At 38.4% G+C, this 22,347-nt stretch overlaps 1 protein-coding gene across 1 annotated transcript; it reads left to right on the top strand.

The window, feature by feature from the left end:
* The first annotated feature begins 473 nt into the window (after window positions 1-473).
* On the top strand, window positions 474-10,635 carry LOC114690606 (olfactory receptor 10X1-like). The gene is given in 2 exon segments (XM_028865422.1): window positions 474-505; window positions 9,651-10,635. Coding segments are annotated over 2 exon segments (1,017 nt in total).
* The last annotated feature ends 11,712 nt before the right edge of the window (window positions 10,636-22,347 follow it).

Below are 22,347 nucleotides of genomic sequence, written 5' to 3'. Positions count from 1 at the left end.
GCCAGCATTATACTGATAGTAAAATGTTGAAAGAATTTCATCTAACATCAGGAATGAAGCAAGGAAGTCCATTTATTCTGTTTTTATTCAATACTTGGAGTCTTAGCTAGAGCAATAAGACAAGAAAAAGAAACACAAGAGATGTAAGTAATAAAGGAAGAAGTCAACAGTATCCAAATTAATAGATAATATTATTACAGCTTAAATACCTGAAAGTTCCACCAGAAAACTTTTAGCATTGGAAACACTTTCAGCAAAGCAGCAGGGTAGAAAATCAATAACTTTTCCATATACCAGCTACAAACTTATTGTGAAAGAAACATGATAAAAGATCTCATTCACAGTACACTAGCGGAAAAAAATAAGTATCTAGTAAGAAACAGAACCATAAATATGAATGATCTCTATAACAAATATTTCAAAACACTAAAGAAACTAAGTAAGGAAATCAGTAGAATATGGAAAGACCTCCCATGCTCTTGTATTGGTAGAATTTATATTGTTGAAAAAACTATATTATCAAAAGTGATCTGCAGATTCAATGAAATCCTCACCAAAGTTCTAGAAAAAAAATAACAATGCAGGGGCTGGAGAGTAGGCTCAGGGGTTAAGAACACTGCCTGCTCTTCCAGAGGTCCTGAGTTCAAGTCTTCCCAGCAACCACATGGTAGCTCTCTGTAATGAGATCTGATACCCTCTACTGGCATGCAGGCATACATGCAGGCAGAACACTGTATACTTAATAAATGAATAAATCTTTAAAAATAAATAATAATGCTAAAATTTATATGAAACACAAAAGATACTGAATAGTTAAAGTAATCCTAAGTTAAAAAGAGCAATGCTGAAGGAATATCAAGCTGTTTAGTACTGACATAAAAACAAACATGTAGACCAACAGCATAAGATGGAGGACCCATAAAGAAGCCATAATATCCATGTTCACTTTGGTTTGGACAAAGATACCATAAATACTCATCATATAAAAGACACCTTCTTTAGAACATGGAACTTGGAAAATTGGATATCCATGTGCAGAAGAAAGAAACTAAATCCATATCTCTCAGCCTGTCCAAAGATCAACTCAAATGGTAATAAATACTTTAATATAAGAATTGCAACTTACAAAGTGCTAAAGGTAAAACATTTTAAGTCATCACATAAACAAAGTTTTTTAGAGAAAGAATGCAAATACTTATTTATTAACACGTGAGATTACACAAAACAAAAGAAACAATCACTATACCTTTGAGGCAGTCTACAAAATGGAATAATGTGTTGGCCAGCTATGGTGTTATGAATAAGATGGCCCACATAGACTCTTACATTTGGATGCTTAGTCACCAGGAAAAGGCAATGGCAGCATTTGAAAGGATTAGAAGGATTAGGAAGTTTGGCCTTGTTAGAGGAAGTGTGTCTCTGGGGTAGGCCTTGAAGTTTAAAAAGCCCACTCTAGGTCCAGCCTCTCTCTCAGATCAGGAAGTAGCTCTCAGCTGCTGCTCCCGTGCCATTCATGTCACCATGCTTCCCACCATGTTGATAATGAACTGATCTGTTGAAACTGTAAACAAGTCCCCAGTTAAATGTTTTATAAGTTGCCTTGTGCATGGTATCTCTTCACAACAATGAAACAATGACTAAGACAGAGATTGGTACCAGGGATTGGGATATTGCTTTGGCGGGACTGATCATGCTATTTGTTGGAGGAATATGGAAGACTTTGGGACTTTGAACAAGGAGAGTGGTTGAATGCTTTAAGCAAGGCTTATTGGGCCATACTGGAAGAAACATGAAAGACAGTGCTGGGGTAAGGCCTCACTCAGGTAATATTTGAACTTGTGAAAAGGAATTAAAGAAAAGCTTGATCAGTGTAAAAAAAAAAATCAACAACAGAAAGCTGGTATAAATGTAATTGAAAGGGGGGGCAGTCAAGTTCCAGCCCCAGCAAGCAGCAGAACCAGGCAGCTTCAGCCACATCATTCTGGCTTTAGAGTAAAGGATGCAAAAATAAAATAAAATAAAATAAAACGGGATTGTGGAATCTTCCTCCCCCTCCATGCCTAAGAAAAGCCACTGAGGCAAGGTATGTGTCAGGGGTGTGCCTGAATGTAAGACCAAAGAGGTTACTGTGTAAAGCTGTGAAAATGAAACCTGGACTGCCTTGGAAGTCCCAAGGTATTGGAGATGCCAGAGTCATGGGATACCTACTGTAAACCAGGTATGAAACCAGCCCAAGAGACAGAAGTGTGTTTCAGTCAACAGAGCTGAAAAGAGTTGGAGACCTGAAGAGCTCTTTGACATCAGACATGGAGGTGCAGAATTTGGAGTCTGTCCTGCTGGGTTTCATTCTTGTTTTGCTCCAGTATTTGCTCACTATGCTTCCTTTCTTCCTTTTGGAATGGTCATGTATATCCTGTGCCATTGTTTCTTGGAAGCATGTGATCTGATTTTTTTTTTATTTGATTTTACAGAGGTTACAGCAAGAGATTGCCTTGTGCCTCAGAAGAGACATTGAACTTTGGACTTTTAAACATTGTTGAGACTGTGGGGACTTTTGAAGATAGACTGATTATCTGTTTAGATTATAATATGGAGCCAGTTAGCGGAATGTTGTCATTTGATTAGGAATGGCCTCTACAGGCTCATATATTTGAGTGTGTAGTCACCAGGGAATGGCACTATTTGAAAGGATTAGAAGTATTGAAGATTTGGCCCTGCTAGAGGAAATGTGTCACTGGGGTTGGTCATGAGGTTTCAAAAGTCTCTCTAGGTCCAGCTTCTCTCTCAACCTATGGATAAGGATGTAGCCCCAATTAAATGTCTTCTTATATGAGAATTGTCTTGGTCAGATTGTTCTATAATTCTCTTCTATCCATCTATACTCCACTACATTCTATCTCCACTGCCTTAAAATTGCCCTATATGGCTCTTTGCCTCTGTGAGTGCTCCAAATGGAGAATAGAGAATACATATCTGAAGATTAAAAGCTAACATTCACAAATTATTTTTTGAATGTGTGATTTTTGTCTTTCTGGATATGTTCCCTCATTCAGAATGATTATTTCCAGTCCCATCAATTTACCTGTATATTCCAAAATTTCAATTTCCTTAACAGTTAAATAATATTCCATTGTGCCACATTTTTATTATCTATTCATTGTTTTTTAAGATTTATTTGTTTTTATGCATTTCATTGTTTTATCTGAATATATGTCTGTACAATACATGTGTCCAGTGCCCACAGAGGCCAGAAAGGGACATTGCATCCCCTTAGAACTGGAGCAACTGATTCTTAGTCACCCTTTAGATGCTGGGATTTGAACTCATTTCCTTTGGAAGAACAGTAAGTGCTCTTAGCCACTGGATATTATGAATAGAGCAGCAATGAACATGGATGAGCAAGAATAGCTATACTAGCATGTACAATTCTTTGGGTATATGCATAGGAGTGTTATGGTAAATCTGTTTCTAGCATTTTGAGGAAATGACGCACTGATTTCCTTAGTGAATGCATCCATTAGCACTTCCACTGGCAATGAGTAATTTCCCCCTTCCCCCAATCTACACCAATATTTGCTGTCATTTGTTTGTGTGTGTGTGTGGGGGGGGGTGTTGTTTTAAATCTTAGCCACAAGGAAACTTGAAATTCCGAAGTAGTTTTAAATTGTGTTTTCCTAATGGTTTAGGAAAATAAATAATTTTTAATGTTTCTCAGCCATTTGTATTTCATCTTTTGAGAAATTTAGTCAAACTACCAAAACCATCTTCAAGATTCATTGCAATAGCTATCAGTATCTCAACGCAATTCTCCATTTAAATAAATCTCAAATTTAATATGGAAACAAAAAGACCCAGGGTTGTCAAAACAATCCTGAGCAATAACAAAACTTTAGGAGGGATCACTATCCTAGATTTCAAGTTATAGTGCAGGTTATAGTAATAAAAGAAAAACATGATACTAGCATAAAACTAGACACATTGATCAATGGAATATAACAGAGGGCCCACACATAAACCCACACTTATACATCCATCTGATTCATGACCAAAAAAAGGCCAATAATGCACTTTGGAGAAAAGACAACATCTTCAACAAATGGTGCTGGTTAAACTAAATGGCCATATGCAGAAGAATGAAAGTGGATCCTTGTCTCTCATCTTGCATAATCTCAACTCCAAATGGATCAAGGACCTCAACATAAGACCTGGTACCCTGAATGTGATATAGAAGAAAAAAAAGGGAGTAGGCTTGAACTCATTGACAGAGGAAAGGACTTTCTGAACAATACCCTGCCAGCACAGGCATTAAGACCAACAACTAATAAATGGGACTTCAGAAAAAGAAAAGGATCCTATATAGCAAAAGATATAATTAACTGAGTGAAGAGGCAGCCTACAGGATGGAAAAAATATTTACTGGCTATAAATCTGAGAGATGGTTAGTATCTAGAATATATAAACAACTAAAACCAAAACATCAAGAAAGAAAGCTATCCACCTAAAAATCGAGCACAGACACAACTTTTTACACAGCATGGAAAAGCAGAGATGTAGCCATGGCACAGGGGGGGGAGTTCTGTGGATGAGAAATTACTGAGAAATATGATGGGTCAAAAGGGGTTCCTGCTAAACTGATTCAATAGGACTCTTGTTGAATGCAAGCTGGGATAACCAGACATCACCTGGAGGAAAGGAGTAGATACGTTTAATGAGATGTTGGAGAGGATCAGATGGGAGATTTCCACTACATTTACATAGCAAGATTTTTTTATTTTTACTTTTTGTTGTTGTTATAGCTGGCTTATATAGGCCCAATAAGCCTGGTCATTGCAGCCTAGGGCCAAACTCTAAATAAGAAGTAAGGGGAAGGAGACTCAATAAAGTTTTATTCAAAACAGCATCTGTGTCAAAGAAAACCCAATGAGCACTGGGGTTCCCAGTTTCCACTTGGGCTTCCTGCCAGACCAAAAAAAAATCACTGAGCAGCAGAAAGCTTTGTTTGTGGGCATGATGAACTCTGCATGCAGCAAATCCCCAGGGATCTGTAGAAATGTATCAGAGGTCGCATATTACACAAAGCCCTATAACTAATGAGACCAAATTATAAAGTTGAGGAAGAAAGTTTTCTTCCTTCTCTGATGAAAGACAATAGGGATCTCCAGGGCTCTCCTAACCAGAACCATACAAACCTCAAGAGCAGGGGAGTCTCAGCCTTTGATAATAATCACACAGCATCTCACAGTGGCAGGAAGCAATGACCCGCAGTCATTCAGTGGTTGGTGAGGGACGAGCACAGCCTACTTAGTCACTTAACCCTAATATCACACAACTCTAAAGCCACAGAAAGAGTAAAGCTGCACAAACTCAGAAAACTCCATGCTTGCCAACTGCAGAAATTCAAATACAAAAGGTACAGCAATACCCAGCAATAGAAGAAGCCAGACCCTTAGAGCAGTGATGTTCATAACTCAGTTTTTATTTCTGATGAGTGGAGACAACAAATGCTGACACCAAAACTGTGAAGAATATCTTCCAGAAGAATATACCCGTGACAGCGACTGGCCTTGGCATTTAATTAAATGAAAGGTAGGAAAGTATTCTAGCTCTGCTGGCTCTCTTTTATTCATAATTAATTATCACCACAGAAAGAAAGTATCCGTGGGACAGCACTGACTATGCCCCTCCTCACTGTTTCTGTTTGTCATTGAAGACCATAGATTGATCACCCAAACTAAACTGGAGACAGTAAATTTAGTGGCAACTTCAAAAATAGATGAGGTAGGTAGGCTCCGATAACTGGAACTGTAGTTACAAGCATGTGTGAGCTGCCTCATATGGGTACTAGGAACTGAGCTAGAGTCCGTAGGAAGTGCAGCAAGTGTTCTTAACTGCTGAGCCATCTCTCCAGCTCATTTTAAAAAAAAAGATACTACACTTTAACCAATACTGGCCTAGAGCTCCCTGTTTAGCCCAGGCAGGCCTTGAACTAAGCAAGCCTCCTGCTTCAGCCTTTTGTGTGCCGAGATTACAGGATGAGAGGCTTGAGCCACCATACCTGTGTTTGCGATTCAAAATGCTTCTATTTACGACAGTTTTGCAAGCAACCCCCACCCCGTGATTTTGTTGGAAGTAACTATATAGGTTGGGTGAAATATGGAATTTGCTTGTACATAATATGTTACAGCGAAGTTATGGGTTTTGTTCTAAAGACACTGAAACTAAATCAGCGTCCTTTTTGCTAACGTGTTATGTGATTTAAGAAAATAAGTTAACCCTCTGATTTTAGAATACATAGAACTGAATTTCTTACAGAGTTGCTACATGAAGAGTGAGTGAGAGAGCTTAAGAGTATTGGTGTGTGAGGTGTCCTACCGACTCCCACTAGCATGTGTTTGGGTGATAGATTACAACAGAAGAGGTTTTGAGGGACCTAACTTTTCTGGGAGGGGAAGGGTGAAATCCCAGATTGTTACAGAAAAGTAACTCTAGGGGTAATTGGAGTAATACTGCGTAAGCAAATTTTGAGGCCTGGAAGACTTACGGTATACTCAGATACTAAGGAGGCTTACACAGAATGACTCATGAGGAAGGCTGGGGTTTCCTAAAATGCAACCAGCTGTAAGGTACCTATGAAGAGAACAGAACTCCCTACCTTCCAACTAAGAAATGATTACTCACAGATAAGAAGCTACTGAGACAACATGACAAAGGGGGAAAAAAAGGAAGGAAAACTAGAGCACATTGTTCATGCACAGCATGGAAAGAAAGATGATGGAAGCAGGTGGAAGGAGAGAGAAGAATCAAAGAAACATGTCAGGTGGAGTCCACAGGGTTTGTATTATCTCTGAAACTGTTAGTATATTTACATTGTTTTCCTGTGCCTCTTCTGACAGTGCAAGACAGATTCTGTCATAAGAAGCTTAATCTAGACTGAACAAAATCTAAGCAATACAGAAAGTCTGAAACTCTACATGTTCAAAACTCACAGTACTGAAAAAGCAAGGCAGGCACTGTTTTTAGATTAGCCACATTCTGATTCTTAACTTATCCGTACAACACTTACTTGTCCTCTGAAAGTGCTGTGCAGTATCACCTCGAGAAAGGCAGAAATGATGATCATGGTCCCGTTCTTGAAAGGGAAACACGGGGGAGCGGAAAGAATGGGGAGTTGGAATCAAAACAGTGTGATTCCAGTTACAAATATGCCACTTCCTAGATATAATTATTTACAAAGTGAGATAATCTCAGCTGTCCCACACAGATCACAGCTGTCACACGCATTTCATATTTATGCAGTGAAGTGAAAAATCAATAAACATTTGAAAGAATTTGGGGAAATGCAGACTCTGTAAATTTCAGTTATCAAATACATTGACATGTGAGACAGGATAAATAGCTCTGTGTAATAGAAAGGCGAATATATTAATTATAAAGACAGGCATCATGTTGTGGAAGTCAGGGGAGGATAAGATTAAATACATCAGAGTTACTGAAGAATTCACACTGATTTCACAGCATTTGTCTCTCCTTTTTTAATGACGAGCTGATCATTCAGGAAATGAACACAATCTCATTACCTCCTGTATCGGGCTTACATATTGAGACTGTCAATATCACGTGATCTAATCATTATTAATCCTGATTATCCTGGGGTGTTCTTTCTAATTCTTTTCTCATTTTTTGAAAATTGCATATATATATATATATGCATATTATATGCAATGAAGTATAATCATATCTGTGCACCACACATAGATCTGAACACTCAATCCAATTAGACCTACCGATTAGTGCATGGGTGTTTCCACTGGAGTATGAGAAACCTACCAGTGGCCAGATAGTCAATAAAGACTAATTTTTTTTCCTCTTCCAGAAACAATCAACTGCCAGTGGAGAATCAGATGTAATCAGGTCTGGAGACCATCAGCTCTATATGCTGAGATTTCGGCTGACTTGATCTTGTGTAGCTGTATGAATATGACTGGGGTCACCATATAATGTCCACAAGACAGCAACTCAAAACATTCTTCCCATCATCCAGTTCTCAATTTTTTTCTGCCTCCTTTTCTGTAATGTATCTAGAGCCTTGATAGTGGGGCAGTGCTAAATATATATGTATATATCTCCCATTTAGGGCTTAGCTGTCTCATGATAACTAACCATTTTCAAATTGAATGCTGTGATATTTTTTAATAAATTTATTATTATTTTACATCCCAGGGATGTTTCCCCTCCCTACTCTCCTGCCAGTTCCTCCCCCAAGTCCCCCCTCTGTTCCCACCCTTCAATCAACTCCTCCTATGTTTCTGTTTAGGAAAAGGCAGGTCTCCCACATTAGGGAGGGTCTCCACATTAGGCAGAGTTCGGGGAATCCTGCAGAAGAAGAGGAGAAAGGATTGTTGAAGCAAGAGAAGTCAAGGGTACCACAAGAAATTTCACAAAATCAACTAACCTGGGCTCATAAAGGCTCATAGAGACTGAGCCAACAACCAAGGAGCCTGCATGGGACTGATCTAGCCACTCTGCATATATGTTACAGTTGTGTAGCTTGATCCTCTTGTGAGACTCCTAACAGTGAGAACAGGGACTGTCTCCCACTCTTTACTTGCTTTTGGGACCCTGCTCCTCATACTTGGTCTCCTTGCCCACCCTTAATACCTGGGGAGGCTTTAGTCTTACTGCAACTTGATATGCCATGTTTTGTTGAATGCTGGGATATTATAAGTTTCATGCATCCTTCCTCTCAGAGTATCAAAAGCAAAACTTTTAAAGTATTATTTTAATAATTTGGGACCTAGGTGCCTTCTTCAAGAAGAAAAATCACTTAAGGTTTCTCTAACAGTTGTAAGCCATAGCACTTAGAAATCATTCTCAGTCTCTACTTAGTGAATATTTACAGGCTACTTATTATTTAGGAGTATCTATGTTAGAACTAACTCTGTCCCTTTATCCTTCAGCATGTCTTTTATTTTATATTATGGTTTTCATGTTTACATGGGAGTATGAGTTTTGCATATATGTTTGGGTGTGCATGGATACACATGTGCATGAAGGCCCAAAGCTGACACTGAGTGTCTTCCTCTTTATTCTCTACTTCATTCACTGACGCTGGGTTTTTGCTGAAGTCAGAGATTGCCAGCTCCAAATAGTCTGAATAGCCAGGTATTCTGCCTCTGCATCTTCAGTGCTGGGATACAGGCTTGTCCATATTTTATTTAGGTGTTGTATTTTGAACTACTGTCCTCATGATTGTTCAGCAAATGTATTATCCACTGAGTAATTTCCCCAGGCTGAAAACTCACTCAGCATTTTTTTCAACATTGAGAGTTTTATCCACATGTAGCTCAGCTAATGGATCTGAATTTCTTTTATCTGAATACCAGGAGGAGTATTTCACCAATATTAAATTACCAGCCAATAAAATACTTTAAATAGTCAAAAATGATCCCTCTGGTCATAATTATATAATTAAGAATTCATTGCTGAAGAAATAAATGGATGATTAGGAAATCACACCATCTACATACATGGCTGAGTTTCACTAAACTGAATGGAAAATTGATTGATGTTGTGAGTGATTTCTTTATTCACACAATGCATTTCATTTGACAATATTGAAGACTAAGGAGGGATTGAAGATTTATTTATTTCTTCTTTCACATTTCAGGAACCCAAGCAATGGCAATCAACCAAACAATCCTGAAGGAATTCATTCTCGTAGGCTTCTCTGCTTACCCACATGTACAGTCCTTCCTCTTTGTGGTCTTCTTTTGCCTCTATATTCTCACTCTTGCAGGCAACCTGACCATCATGGGTTTGACTTGGGTGGACAGATCTCTCCACACCCCTATGTACCTCTTCCTCAGTGCACTCTCCTTCTCTGAGACCTGTTATACCCTGACTATCATCCCCAAGATGCTGGTGGATCTCCTGGACAAGGACAGACGCATTTCTGTCACAGGCTGTGGCTTGCAAATGTGCTTCTTCTTGGGCCTTGGTGGAACAAACTGCATCATTCTCACTTTGATGGGGTATGACCGCTTCCTGGCCATCTGCAACCCCCTCAGATATCCTCTTCTTATGACCAATGTTGTATGTGGACAACTTGTGGCCTCTGCTTGGGCTGGAGGATTCTTGGTCTCTTTTATACAAATTGCACTAGTATTCAGGGTGTCTTTCTGCATACCCAACCTCATCAGACACTTCTTCTGCAACATGAGGGCAGTTGTGAGACTGTCCTGCATAGACAGCGACCTCACAGAATTCATTGTAACACTAATGTCAATGTTTGGCTTAGTGGGTACATTCTTACTCCTCTTCTTGACTTATGTGTTCATCCTTTCTTCTGTCCTCAAGATCCCTTCAGCTGAGGGTAAGCAAAAGGCATTTTCCACCTGTGCCTCACACCTCACTGTGGTCATCATCCACTTTGGGTTTGCATCCATTGCTTATCTGAAGCCAGAAGCCTCTGGAGGAGATGACGCACTCATAGCAGTTCCTTATACCATCATTACCCCTTTCCTCAGTCCCATCATATTCAGCCTCAGGAATAAGGATATGAAGAACGCGTTTAGAAAGGTCATGAGAAAGACAGTAGCCTTGAAAACTAACCTTGGGCTATTGTTTCTGGTTTAGTGTATTGTTTAACTTCCTCCAGGAGTCAACGGAGCATGCACTCTGTGACTTCTATAGAAAGGTGAAATTCAGGAGTACATGACTGAGACTTTCACCTAACCTGTCCTAGCCATTTTCTAAGTATGCTCAGGAAGTTATCCAATCTCTCTTCTTTCCACAGCTATGGGAAAAATAATGCTACTGATAAGAAGACTCTGCCAATTTCTGGGCATTCTGTACCTGTCATAAGTGAGGAAAGAGCAGGAGGGAAAGCAGCAGTGTGACCACTACACTGAGATGTTTTCAGTATCTAAAGACGCAAATGGTCAATATTTCTAGAAAGATTATATGTACCAAGTTGGACTTCTCATGAGAAAGCTATTTCTAACAGGAGATATATTGTAAAAAAAAAAAAAAGCAGCTATTTGTTTGTGAAAACATATATATGTACATAAATATATACACAAAAACAAAATCTCATTTGTTAAATATTCACATCATACTGATTCCTGTTTACTAATTCATTTTTGTACTTTAACTTTATTTTATTAGATCTTTTAGAATTTCCAGTTTATTACAATGTATTCTTATCATACTTATCCTTCATCCATTACTTATTGTTTTAACAATAACATATTTAAGAGACTGTTGTCTGTCAATGATTTCCACCTTTAGAGAATAGAGGAAACCTATTGACACCTTTCATGTAAATAAACAAGCTATTAATAACTGCACATTTTATCATTTGATGAAAGTTGAATATAAGGAGTGTGCTTCTGTATCTCTGTGGTGAGAATATTCAAAAGCAAGTGTCAATGGGTTATGTATGATATTAAGATATTTGACCAAAAATTCACTTAACAAAGATGTTAACAGAGTAAGCAAATGTAAAACAGGAAAAAAGATGAATATACCATCACTTTTTAATGCCAAGGACAAAACAGAAACACTGCAATTTATGTAACAGAGGAATAGTGACAGACTTTACTAATTATTCAGTCATGAAGGTCTGGAAAATATATGGAAACTTTTCCTCAATTATTTTCTGTCAAACAACTCTGTGACTTCCGTGAAAGGCATATATATATATATATCTTTAAACTGAGGCACGTACTTATAAATTTATGTGAAAAATATTAGGGTAATTTTAACTCTAGTTTATATGATATTTTTATGAAAATAATGATTGCTTAAAATAGTCATACATATGAGTTTATTAAGGGCACTTTGTCTTGGCTCTCTTAGTTTAAGAGGATCATATTTGGGACACATCTACAGTCACATTCTCTAGTGTTGTTAACCTGTAAAAGTTGTTTAAATAGCAAGTGTGTTCTTTTTTAACTAAAACAGTAATAAAACCTCTTCCAAAATAAATTTTACAAAGAATCCAGGTCTAGATAGATTTGATACAAAATTCTACTGGACTTTCAAAGAAGAACCAATACCTCTCAAATTATTCAGAACACAGGAACAGTGAAATCACTTCCAAACTCCTTCTACGATGCCAATAGCACTCTAACAGCATAGCCAGGTAAAGACACAACACAAAAGAGAAAGACCTCTCCCTCTCTCAGCACTTCCCTGCGGTTCTTTCTCTGGTCATGGAGTCTGAGATTCGACTTTCTGAGGTAGCATGTCTATTGCTGTTGCCATTGTTTAGCTCTTGCTTAGGCACCCATATTGTTGAGGGCCATAGGTGAAGCTTCCCTGCCATTTCTAGGAGACACAATCTCACAACGGATTTCCTGGTTCTCCTGGCTCTTAGAATCCTTCCCCTCCCTCTTAAAGAAAGTTCCCTGAGCCTTAGAAGCAGGAGTGGTGTTGTACATATCCCCACTGTGGGTGCCCCAAAATCACAGACATACAAATGAACTTCACAGGTTGTATTTATATATTTACCTATTAATATACACATATGGAACACTAACACTCAAAGAAAAGGAGGCTATGAGTTGGAGAGATAAATGGGTTTGGGAAATGGAAACACTGAGAGAGTGGACCTGTGAGGGGATAGAAGAAGGAAAGGGAAGGGGAAAGTGACGTATTTATATTTTGATCAAATTTCTAAAAATTTAATAAAGAAACTAAGGGCCATTACCACTAATGAACATAGATGAAAATAATTCTCAACAAAATACTTACAAATTAGGAGCTCAAGAGATGCATCACAGGTTAAGAACACTTGCTCTCATAGAGTACCTGAGTTTAGTTCCCAGATCCCACAGAGTGCCTCACAATGATCTCCAGTTCCAGTGCCCTCTTCTGACCTCAGCAGGTACCAAGCATACATGCAGTCCATATATGTACATGCAGGCAAAGGATTCATACACATAAAATAAGTCACTCATTTAAAATTATTTAAAATAGTTGTAAACAAAATGCACACATATATAAAAAAAATCACCTACAACAATCAAGATTGCTTTATCCAAGAAATGTGGAGATGGTTCAACATATGTTAGTTTATTAGTATAATAATAATGATATAAAGATATAAGTCATTTCATTTTATTAATAGATGAAGAAAAGGCCATTAATAAGATTCAATATAGCATCATGATAAAAACCCTACAGAACGAGGCCAACCTGGTCTCCAAAGCGAGTTCCAGGAAAGGTGCAAAGCTACACAGAGAAACCCTGTCTCAAAAAACAAAAAAAAAAAAGAAAGAAAGGAAGGAAGGAAGGAAGGAAGGAAGGAAGGAAGGAAGAAAGAAAGAAAGAAAGAAAGAAAGAAAGAAAGAAAGAAAGAAAGAGAAAAACCCTACAGGAAATAGGGATGAAGGGAGCATACTTCAACATGACAAGGTTTACATATGATAAAAACACAGCCAACATTATGATAAGTGGTGAAAAACTTGAAGTAACCCTATTAAACTGAGGAACAAGCCAGGGCTATTCATAGTCCCTCCTCCTTTTCAGTCAGTGCTTGAAACCCTACACAGAGCAATAAATGAGGGAAGGAACTTAAAGGGATACAAACTGGGAAGGAAGAACTCAAATTATCTTTATTTGCAGACAAAAATGCTCTACCAGAAAATGTCTAAATATGATCAACATTTTCATCGAAGTGTCAGAATTCAATATCAACTTACAAAACACCAGTAGCCTTTCTATAAATCCAGAACAAAATTGCCAAGAAAGAGATCACGGAAATACTGCTATTCATAACAGCTTCAAAAATATACAAAAGAATAAACCTAATCAAGAAGATGATAGAGTTCTCCAATGAAAACTTTAAACCTCTGAACAAAGAAATTGAGATAAATGCTAGAAGACAGAAAGATATCTGATGGTTATGCACTGGAAAAATTAAAATTGGGAAAATTACCATCTTACTAAAAACTATTTACAGATTCAATGCAATCCCAGTCAAGTTGTATGTGACATTATTCTAAGAGTAGGGGGGAAAACTAAAATTCTTATGGAAGAACAAAAGTCCTAGGATGACTTCAGCAATCCTGACCAAAAGAATAATTCTGAAGGGAGCAGCATACCAGATCTCAAGCTATATTACAGAGAAAAGTAATAAAAATAATATGCTACGGGAATACAATAGGCATGTTGGTCAATGGAACAAAATGTAAGACCCAAATATTTTTGGACCCCATAAGGCTCTGGTGTGAGGCCCAGTGTAACTTCCTGAGCCTAGCTAGAGTTTGGCGACCTGTCTTTTGACATGATTTCTGCATACAAGTGACTCAGTTCTACTGGACCTAGAATGCCTCTGCCTAGTAACTGCTGAGATGGCATCATCTCATTGGCCCACTATCCTCACCCCATATCCTCCCCGCATCACAACAACCTATATAAGTCCACTCCTGATGCAATAAAATGAGTTCCTGCTTTGACAAGACTCCTGGCTCAGTGTGCTTCTCTCTGGTGGACAGGGGAGGTCTGGGCCATCCATACTCACCATCCCACTGAGCCCCAGGGAGAGATCTGCTGGACCAGTCCTGTCTCTGCCCTACCTGTCGTTCAGACCGACAAAATATGATTGCATGCAATTTCAGCCATCTAGTATTTGAAAAAAGAGGATGAAAAATACACACTGAAGGAAAAAACAGCATCTTCAACAAATGGTACTGGGAAAACTGATAACCACACACAGAAGAATGAAATTCGATCCATATCTAAGACCCCCACAAAAGTTAATTCCAAATGAATCAAAAATCTCAAAGTGAAATCTGAAACACTGAAACTGATAGAAGAAAACACGGGCAAGATATCCCACAAGATACGGGAGTGGAGTGTGACTTTTCGAATAGGACTGAATTGACTCAGGAAATAAAGCTAGCATTTGACAACTGGGGCCTCAAACCTACTGCACGGTGAAGGAAACAATCTACTTAGAGAAGAAAAAGCACACAAAGTGGGAGATAATCTTTTCCTGCTATACATCCAATAGAGAATTAATATCCAGAATATATAAAGAACTCAAAATAGAAAGAATCAAGAAAACAAATGACTCAATTGAGTGTGTGTGTGTGTGTGTGTGTGTGTGTGTGTGTGTGTGTGTCCATGCTACTGATGTGAGGGGGGAAGCTCTCAAAATAAGAAATAAAAATGGCTAAAATATTTATTTTAATGTGTTCAACATCCTTAGCAACCAAGGAAACTCAAGTTCGGTTACTTTCCAGTCAGAATAGCTAAGATCAAGAAAACAACTGACAAATGATGATGAGGATGTGGGCAAGGTGAATCCTCATTCACTGTTTATGGCGCTAAACTGGTATAGCCACTATGGAAATCAGTATGAATGCTCAGGAAGCTAAAAATAGATCTACTGTATGACCAAATTATATCATCCTTTGACCTATACCCAAAGGCTTCAATATCCCCACAACAGAGATAGCTCAGCCACGTTCATTGCTGCTCTATTCACACTTTCAAGAAATGGCAGCAGCCTAGATAGCCTTCAACTGATGAACAGATGGTAAAAATGTGTACATACAATTGTATTTGCCTTAGCCATCAACATAGTCATTTAGTAGAGTCACACTGTTAAATTTTCATTTAACTAGTGAATGATAATGCTGAATGTCCTTCAAGGACTTACACTCTGTAAGTGCTTTTATAGTCTGGTCATAAAGTTTGGTCCGAGGCAGGATTTTGTCAATGAAAGTGAACTCAGGGAGCATTGGTGTTCTAACTTTCATTTAGGCTTCCAGCCAAAAGAAAATTTACAGGCAGCAGAAAGACTTTTTTTTTAATGTGCATGATGAATCCTGCACACCTGAAACCCCCAAGGATTTGCAGAAGTGTTTTAAAGGTCGTGTATTACACAAAGCCCTATAACTAATGAGACCAAATTATAAAGTTGAGGAAGAAAGTTTTCTTCCTTCTCTGATGAAAGACAACAGGGATCTCCAGGGCTCTCCTAACCAGAACCATACAAACCTCCAGAGCAGGGGAGCCTCAGCCTTTGATAATAATCACACAGCATCTCACAGAGGCAGGAAGCAAGGTTCTACCAGCAGTCTTTAGTGGTTGGTGAGGGAACATAGCCTACTTAATCACTTAACCCTCATATCACACAACTCTAGAGCCACAGAAAGAGTAACGTTGCACAAACTCAGAAAACTCCATCCTTGCCAACTGCAGAAATTCAAATACAAAAGGTACAACAACTTTCTTAAAGTCACCAAACAACCCAGCAATAGAAGAATCCAGACCCTCAGAGCAGTGATGTTCATAACTTGGTTTTTATTTCTTTTGAGTGAAGAAGAAGGTGTTCTTCTACAAAAACCATGAAGAATATCTTTCAGAATTTACCAGTGGCAGTGATTTGCTTTGTCACCTAATGAAGCAACGAGGTAGGACACTACTCACATCCTGTGACTCTCTTTTATTAACAATGAATTGTTATCACTCACTCATTATTCCTCTTTGAAGCTGGAAAAAGTAAGTGATTCTTTTGTCTAAAGATTGGTAACACAAATTAAAATGGGCACAAGTTGATTAACTTTAGAGAGAGTTGAAGATGAGGTGGGATCCAATAGCCACATCCTAATTCAGACTATGCCTAAGGTAGAGCAAAAATCTGGAAGCCATACTGTGGTATCGATGACTCACCCAGAAAAAGTCTAGCACATAGTTAGGTGATGACCAAATAAGGAAAGATCCCTTTGTGGAATGTGTGTTGCTCATTCTTTACATTGCAGAATATTTCAAAATGCTTCTGTTCTTTTCACTTATTTTTCTTTCTTATTTTTAAGATTTTTAATTTTTATTTTATTTATATGTAGTGTGTGTGTGTGTGTGTGTGTGTGTGTGTGTGTGTGTGTGTGTGTGTATGTTCATGCTATGGACATGTGGCTTGCACTGAGGAAACCAGAAGCAGGCATCAGATCCCTTGAAGCAAGAGTTACAGGCACTTGTGAGTTGGGTGATATGCATGTTAGAACAGAACTATGGTCCCTTGGAATAGCAGCAAATGCTCATAAGCACTGAGCAATCCATCAAGCTATAGCAAAAGAAAGAAAAAAGAAAGAGAAAGAGAGAGAGAAAGAAAAAGGAAGAGAGAGAAAGAAACAAAGAAAGGAGAAAAGAAAGAAAGAAAAGAAAGAGACAGACAGAGAGACAGGATTTCACACTGCAGTGCTTTCTGTTCATCCTTTCCTGGAATTCACCATATCCCAGGCTGGCATTGAACTCAGGCAACCCTCCTGCATTCATCTCAAAATTCTTCTAAAATTAATAATGGTTTTGCAAACAACACCCATCCCCTGATTGTGCTGGAAGGGGATCATGCATGTGGAATAAAATATATCATTTACTTATTCTTTTTTTTTTTTTTTTTTTTTTGGTTTTATCAAGACAGGGTTTCTCTGTGTAGCTTTGCGCCTTTCCTGGAGCTCACTTGGTAGCCCACGCTGGCCTCAAACTCACAGAGATCCGCCTGCCTCTGCCTCCCAAGTGCTGGGATTAAAGGCGTGAGCCACCACGCCCGGCTCTTATCATTTACTTATACATAGTATGTTACAGGGAAATTGCAGGGTTTGTTCTAAATACACAAGAAACTAAATCAGCTTGTTTTGGTAATGTGTTCTATTATATCTTTGATACAAGAATTTAACCCTTTTAGCTTCAAACACTTAGAATTGACTTACTTATAGAGTTGCTATAAAGGGAAAGCTTTGGTGTGTAAGATGTTCTGATGGGAGAAATGAGTTTCCTCGTATTAGGGAAAACAGAAGGTCCCTAATAAAGCTTAATTTTCCTTGGGGGAGTAGGGGGGTAAAAGTCCAGAATATTACAGAGAACTAATTATTGCAGAATGGAACAATCACCCCCAAGCAAATTTTGACATCAGGAAGAATCACAGTGAATTTGAATAAAATATGTTTATATTATTTTTCTGTGCATCTTCTGACAATGCCAAGAAGCTTAATCTAGACTGAACTAGATCTAAGCAGTGTGGAAACTCTGGTGCTCTACATGTTCAAAACTCACAGTACCGAAAACGTAAAACAGACACCGTTTCTAAATTAGGTACTTTCTGATTCTTACCTTATTCATAAAACACTTACTGAGAATTCTTGTCTTCTTAAAGTGTCACCTTGAGAAATACATAAATGGTGATCATGGTCCCGTTCTTTAAAGGAAAACACGGGAGAGTGGAAAGAATGGGGAGTTGGAATCAAAACAGTGTGATTCCAGTTACAAATATGCCACTTCCTAGATATAATTATTTCCAAAGTGAGATAATCTCAGCTGTCCCACACAGATCGCAGCTGTCACACGCATTTCATATTTATGCAGTGAAGTGAAAAATCAATAATCATTTGAAAGAATTTGGGGAAATGCAGACTCCATAAATGCTAGTTATCAAATATGCTGACATGTGAGACAGGAAAAATATCTCTGCCTAATAGGAAACTGAATGTTTTAACTATATGGACAGGCATCATGTTGTGGCAGTTGGAAGATGAGAGCAAATAGATGGAGAGTTACTGAAGAATCCACACAGTGATTTCACATTTATCTTTGGGTGATGAGCTTGCTGTTAAGAAAATGGACATAATCTCAGTTGCCTCCTGTTTCAAGCTTACATATAGAGTCTTTATCAATTAGTGTTACACCTCTAGCTAATTACTATGAATCCTAACAATGCTGGGGTGCCCTAATGTCCACCCTTCTCTCCCCTCAAAGTATCAATTGAGAGGTGTGTTTTGTTTTGTTTTAATTTCTTTTGATGTTTTAGTGCCTGGTTGGTTGCCAACCTCAAGAAGGAATGATGATTTAAGGTTTCTCCAACAATTTTAAGTCATTATCCAAGCTTAGTCCTCAAATGGCCAGGAAATTGTTTCAATATTTCCTTAACAGACATAGGACTGTATGTTCCATAGGAATGGCTGTGTTAGACTACTTGTTTTTTTCAGTGTTTGGGTTGGGTTTTTTTTTTTTGTTTTTTTTTTTTTTTTTTTTGACTCGAGACAAACCTACATGTATCTGGGAAGAGAAAATCTTAATTGAGAAAAATGCCTCTGTAGAAGGCATTACTACTGGCCTGTGGGTAAACCTACCAGATATTTTCTTGGTTAATGATTGATGTGGGAAGACCCACCTCACTGGGTGTGGTGGCATCCTTTGGCATCTTGTGGATGCAGTAAAAAAGCAGGCTGATCAAGCCATAGGAAACAAGCCTGTAAGCTGTGTTCTTCCTTGGTCTCTTCTTCAGTGCCTGCCTTGAATTCCTTCCCTGCATTTCCTCCATGACACACTGTGAGCTGTAAAATGGGAAAAACCTTTCCTTTCATGTTGCTTTTAGGTCATGTTTATTGAAGCAAGGAAAATCTAACTAAGAAAGTTTTAGACATGTTTTCATTTACTTTGTTTGGTTTTGTTTACATGTACGTGTATGTGGCATATTGTGTGTTGTATGTGTACATGTGTGGTATGTTGTATGTTGTATGTGTACATGTTTATGGTGTGGTAGGTGGTGTTTGTGTACATTTGTGGTATATTCTGTGTTGTATGTATATACATATGTAGTATGCTGTGTGTTGTATTGTACATGTGTGGTATGCTCTGTGTTGTATGTATGTGCATGTGTGGTATGTTGTGTGTTGCATGTATACATATATATGGTATGGTGTGTGTTGCATGTGTACACATATGTGGTATGTTGTGTGTTGTATGTGTATGAGTGTGTGGTATGTTGACATATCTGTGGGCACATGTGTGTGCATCTGTGTGGCGGTCTGAAGCTGACACTAAAGGTCTACGTCCATTGCTCTATGCTTATTGAAAAAGGGTATCTGTTGAACCAAGAGTTTGCCAATTCTAAATGGTCTCACTAGACTGGTGTACCTATGACCCCTGTCTCTAACTCCTGAGTACTGGGATAACAGACAGACAGCAATGCCTGCCCGACCTGTATGTAGGTGCTGGAATCTGAATGCAAGTCTTCATACCTGAGAGGCAAATGCTTTATCCATTGAGCTTATACCCCAGGTCCCAGAATCACTCAGCGCCGTTCAGTGTTGAGAGTCTTATTCAAAAGTGGATTCATTAAAGTACCTGAGTTTCTTTCTTCAGATTGCAGTATCTCATCATTATTACATTACTAGCCAATGAAATCTCTTTTGAGGTAAATTACTTTCCTTTTTAAGAAAGACCAATATTTTCATTTATGTTCCCCAAACATTTTTCTTTACTTTTATTAATGTTTATTGTTAGAGAATTTCCATACATATATGCAATGTTTTGATCAAATCCCCTCTCACCCTATCACTGCTTTTCCCTCCCAACAGCTATCAATTCCTGCTAGCTTCTCAGCTAAAGGAGGGACTTCATGAGTGCCTTCCCTGTCCATGCTGGGATTTTTGGTTGGGGTGATCTTGCCAACCTTGTACTTGAGCTCACAGCCACTATGAGGTCATGTTGAGCAAATACTTTTTTCTTTTTTGCTGCACACATCTACAACCTCCAACTCTTAGTCTTATAACCTACCAGAATTTTCCCTGGGACATGCCCTGAGAAGATTCCTCCCAGAGTCCTGGGGAAGACGCTATGACTGTAGATGGGGCATTCTGGGGGAAAAGAATCTAAGTACACCAGGCTCTTTCGTCCGTTCACTTTATTTCTTTATGACAAAATTCTATCCACACAGCTTCAGTTCCATTCTGACACTCAGTTCCCCTCTGTCCCTTCTTTTCCTGTCCTCTCATAGCCCTAACGCTTTTGATCTCATCTTTGTTTTTTTTTTCTCTCCATGCTCATTTCTTCTTTTCCTACTCTCCTCACTTGACCCAGTCCTTACTGTCTACAAAAGCGTTGCCTTGTCCCTTCCTCTCCAGCCATGAGACTCTGCCTGGACCAGGAAAACCTGCCCCGGCCCTCATTCACACATGGTTATGGAAAAAAAAAAAAAAAAAACCTTTTTGTCCTTAGTCAATAGCTCTAGAACTCTAGAATGCCACTAGGCCGGGAGGAAAGGGATCAGCTCAGCTTCATTTGCACAAGAAACAAAGCTATGTAGCTATAATCCACCTGTCTCCTATGCTTAGGAGACAGAAATTGTCTATGTAGAGGAGTTACCTAGTTCAGATGAGCAGTAGGTCTGAGAAGCTTATATTGTTTGCCATTATGGCCTAGGAGTTATGGGCACACAAGAAATTGATAGTATGAAAAGGCTGATACATTAAAAGCCAAATAACATCAAATATTCCCAGATATTTGACTTTCTTCTAGAAGAATTCCTTAACCTTTATAGGTATAGCTTTATCATATATAGCTGAATCTCTAATTCATATACTTGCAGCCCATAGCAATACCCCACACTTCTTCAATGATCCCTGAGCCCTCTGGGTAGGCATCCCAATTAGAGCTGAACATGCCACAGAATCTAATTCTCTGCATATTGGCTAGTCTTTGTAATAACCACAATCTTTGACAAAAATTTTCTCCTCTGAGGGTTGAGGGATGCACTAACCTATGGGTATAAAGCCAAGAACTTAGGGAGTAGTCAATTACTATGCCCACATATCAAAATAGTAGCATTAAATTCTCCCTTATTGCCTATATCATGCCCTGTCAATGGTTTGGGGCCCAGTAATAGTACCAGGCATAAGTATCATTTTGTGAAGGAGGATTTAAATCCAATTATAAAGTAATTGGTTACTCCCACAACCTAGATGCACTTTTACAAGAGTGGGTATATCTTCAAGGCCAGCCATTACTGTTTTTTCAAGGATTGATGGCTTTCCTCACTGATTGTGTAGACAGAAATTTCTAGCACTACAAAACCTAGTCAACATGAATAAATGTTCCAGTTCTAGCATTATCAGACTTAATCACCATGAATGAATCCGTATCACCCTGATTTCCCTAAATCATATGACTTAATTATGTGATGTCTATAACAATAGTGTCTTACCATAAGTTATGAATGTTCACCAAGAGCAATGGCAACAGCCTTTATTGTTCTGGTGGTCTATGGAACCCCAGGAACCAACAGCTCAAGAGAGGTCACCCCTACACAGCATTAGGATTTTTAATTGATAGTTAACCTCTCTAAGGCCAGAATAAGTAAACTTTCTGGTGACATAGTAAGTCACAATTAAGATATTGTTGAAGACATAAATGAATGCATAATTAGGAAATCACATCATCTACATACATGGCTGAGTTTCACTAAACTGAATGGAAAACTGATTGATGTTGTAAGTCTGATGATTTCTCTTATTCACACCATGCATTTCATTTGACAATATGAAAAACTAATGATGA

Source organism: Peromyscus leucopus, chromosome 15 (genome assembly GCF_004664715.2).
Source record: "Peromyscus leucopus breed LL Stock chromosome 15, UCI_PerLeu_2.1, whole genome shotgun sequence".
In the NCBI taxonomy this organism is placed as follows: Eukaryota; Metazoa; Chordata; class Mammalia; order Rodentia; family Cricetidae; genus Peromyscus; species Peromyscus leucopus.
This window is presented reverse-complemented; position numbering and strand designations above follow the sequence as displayed.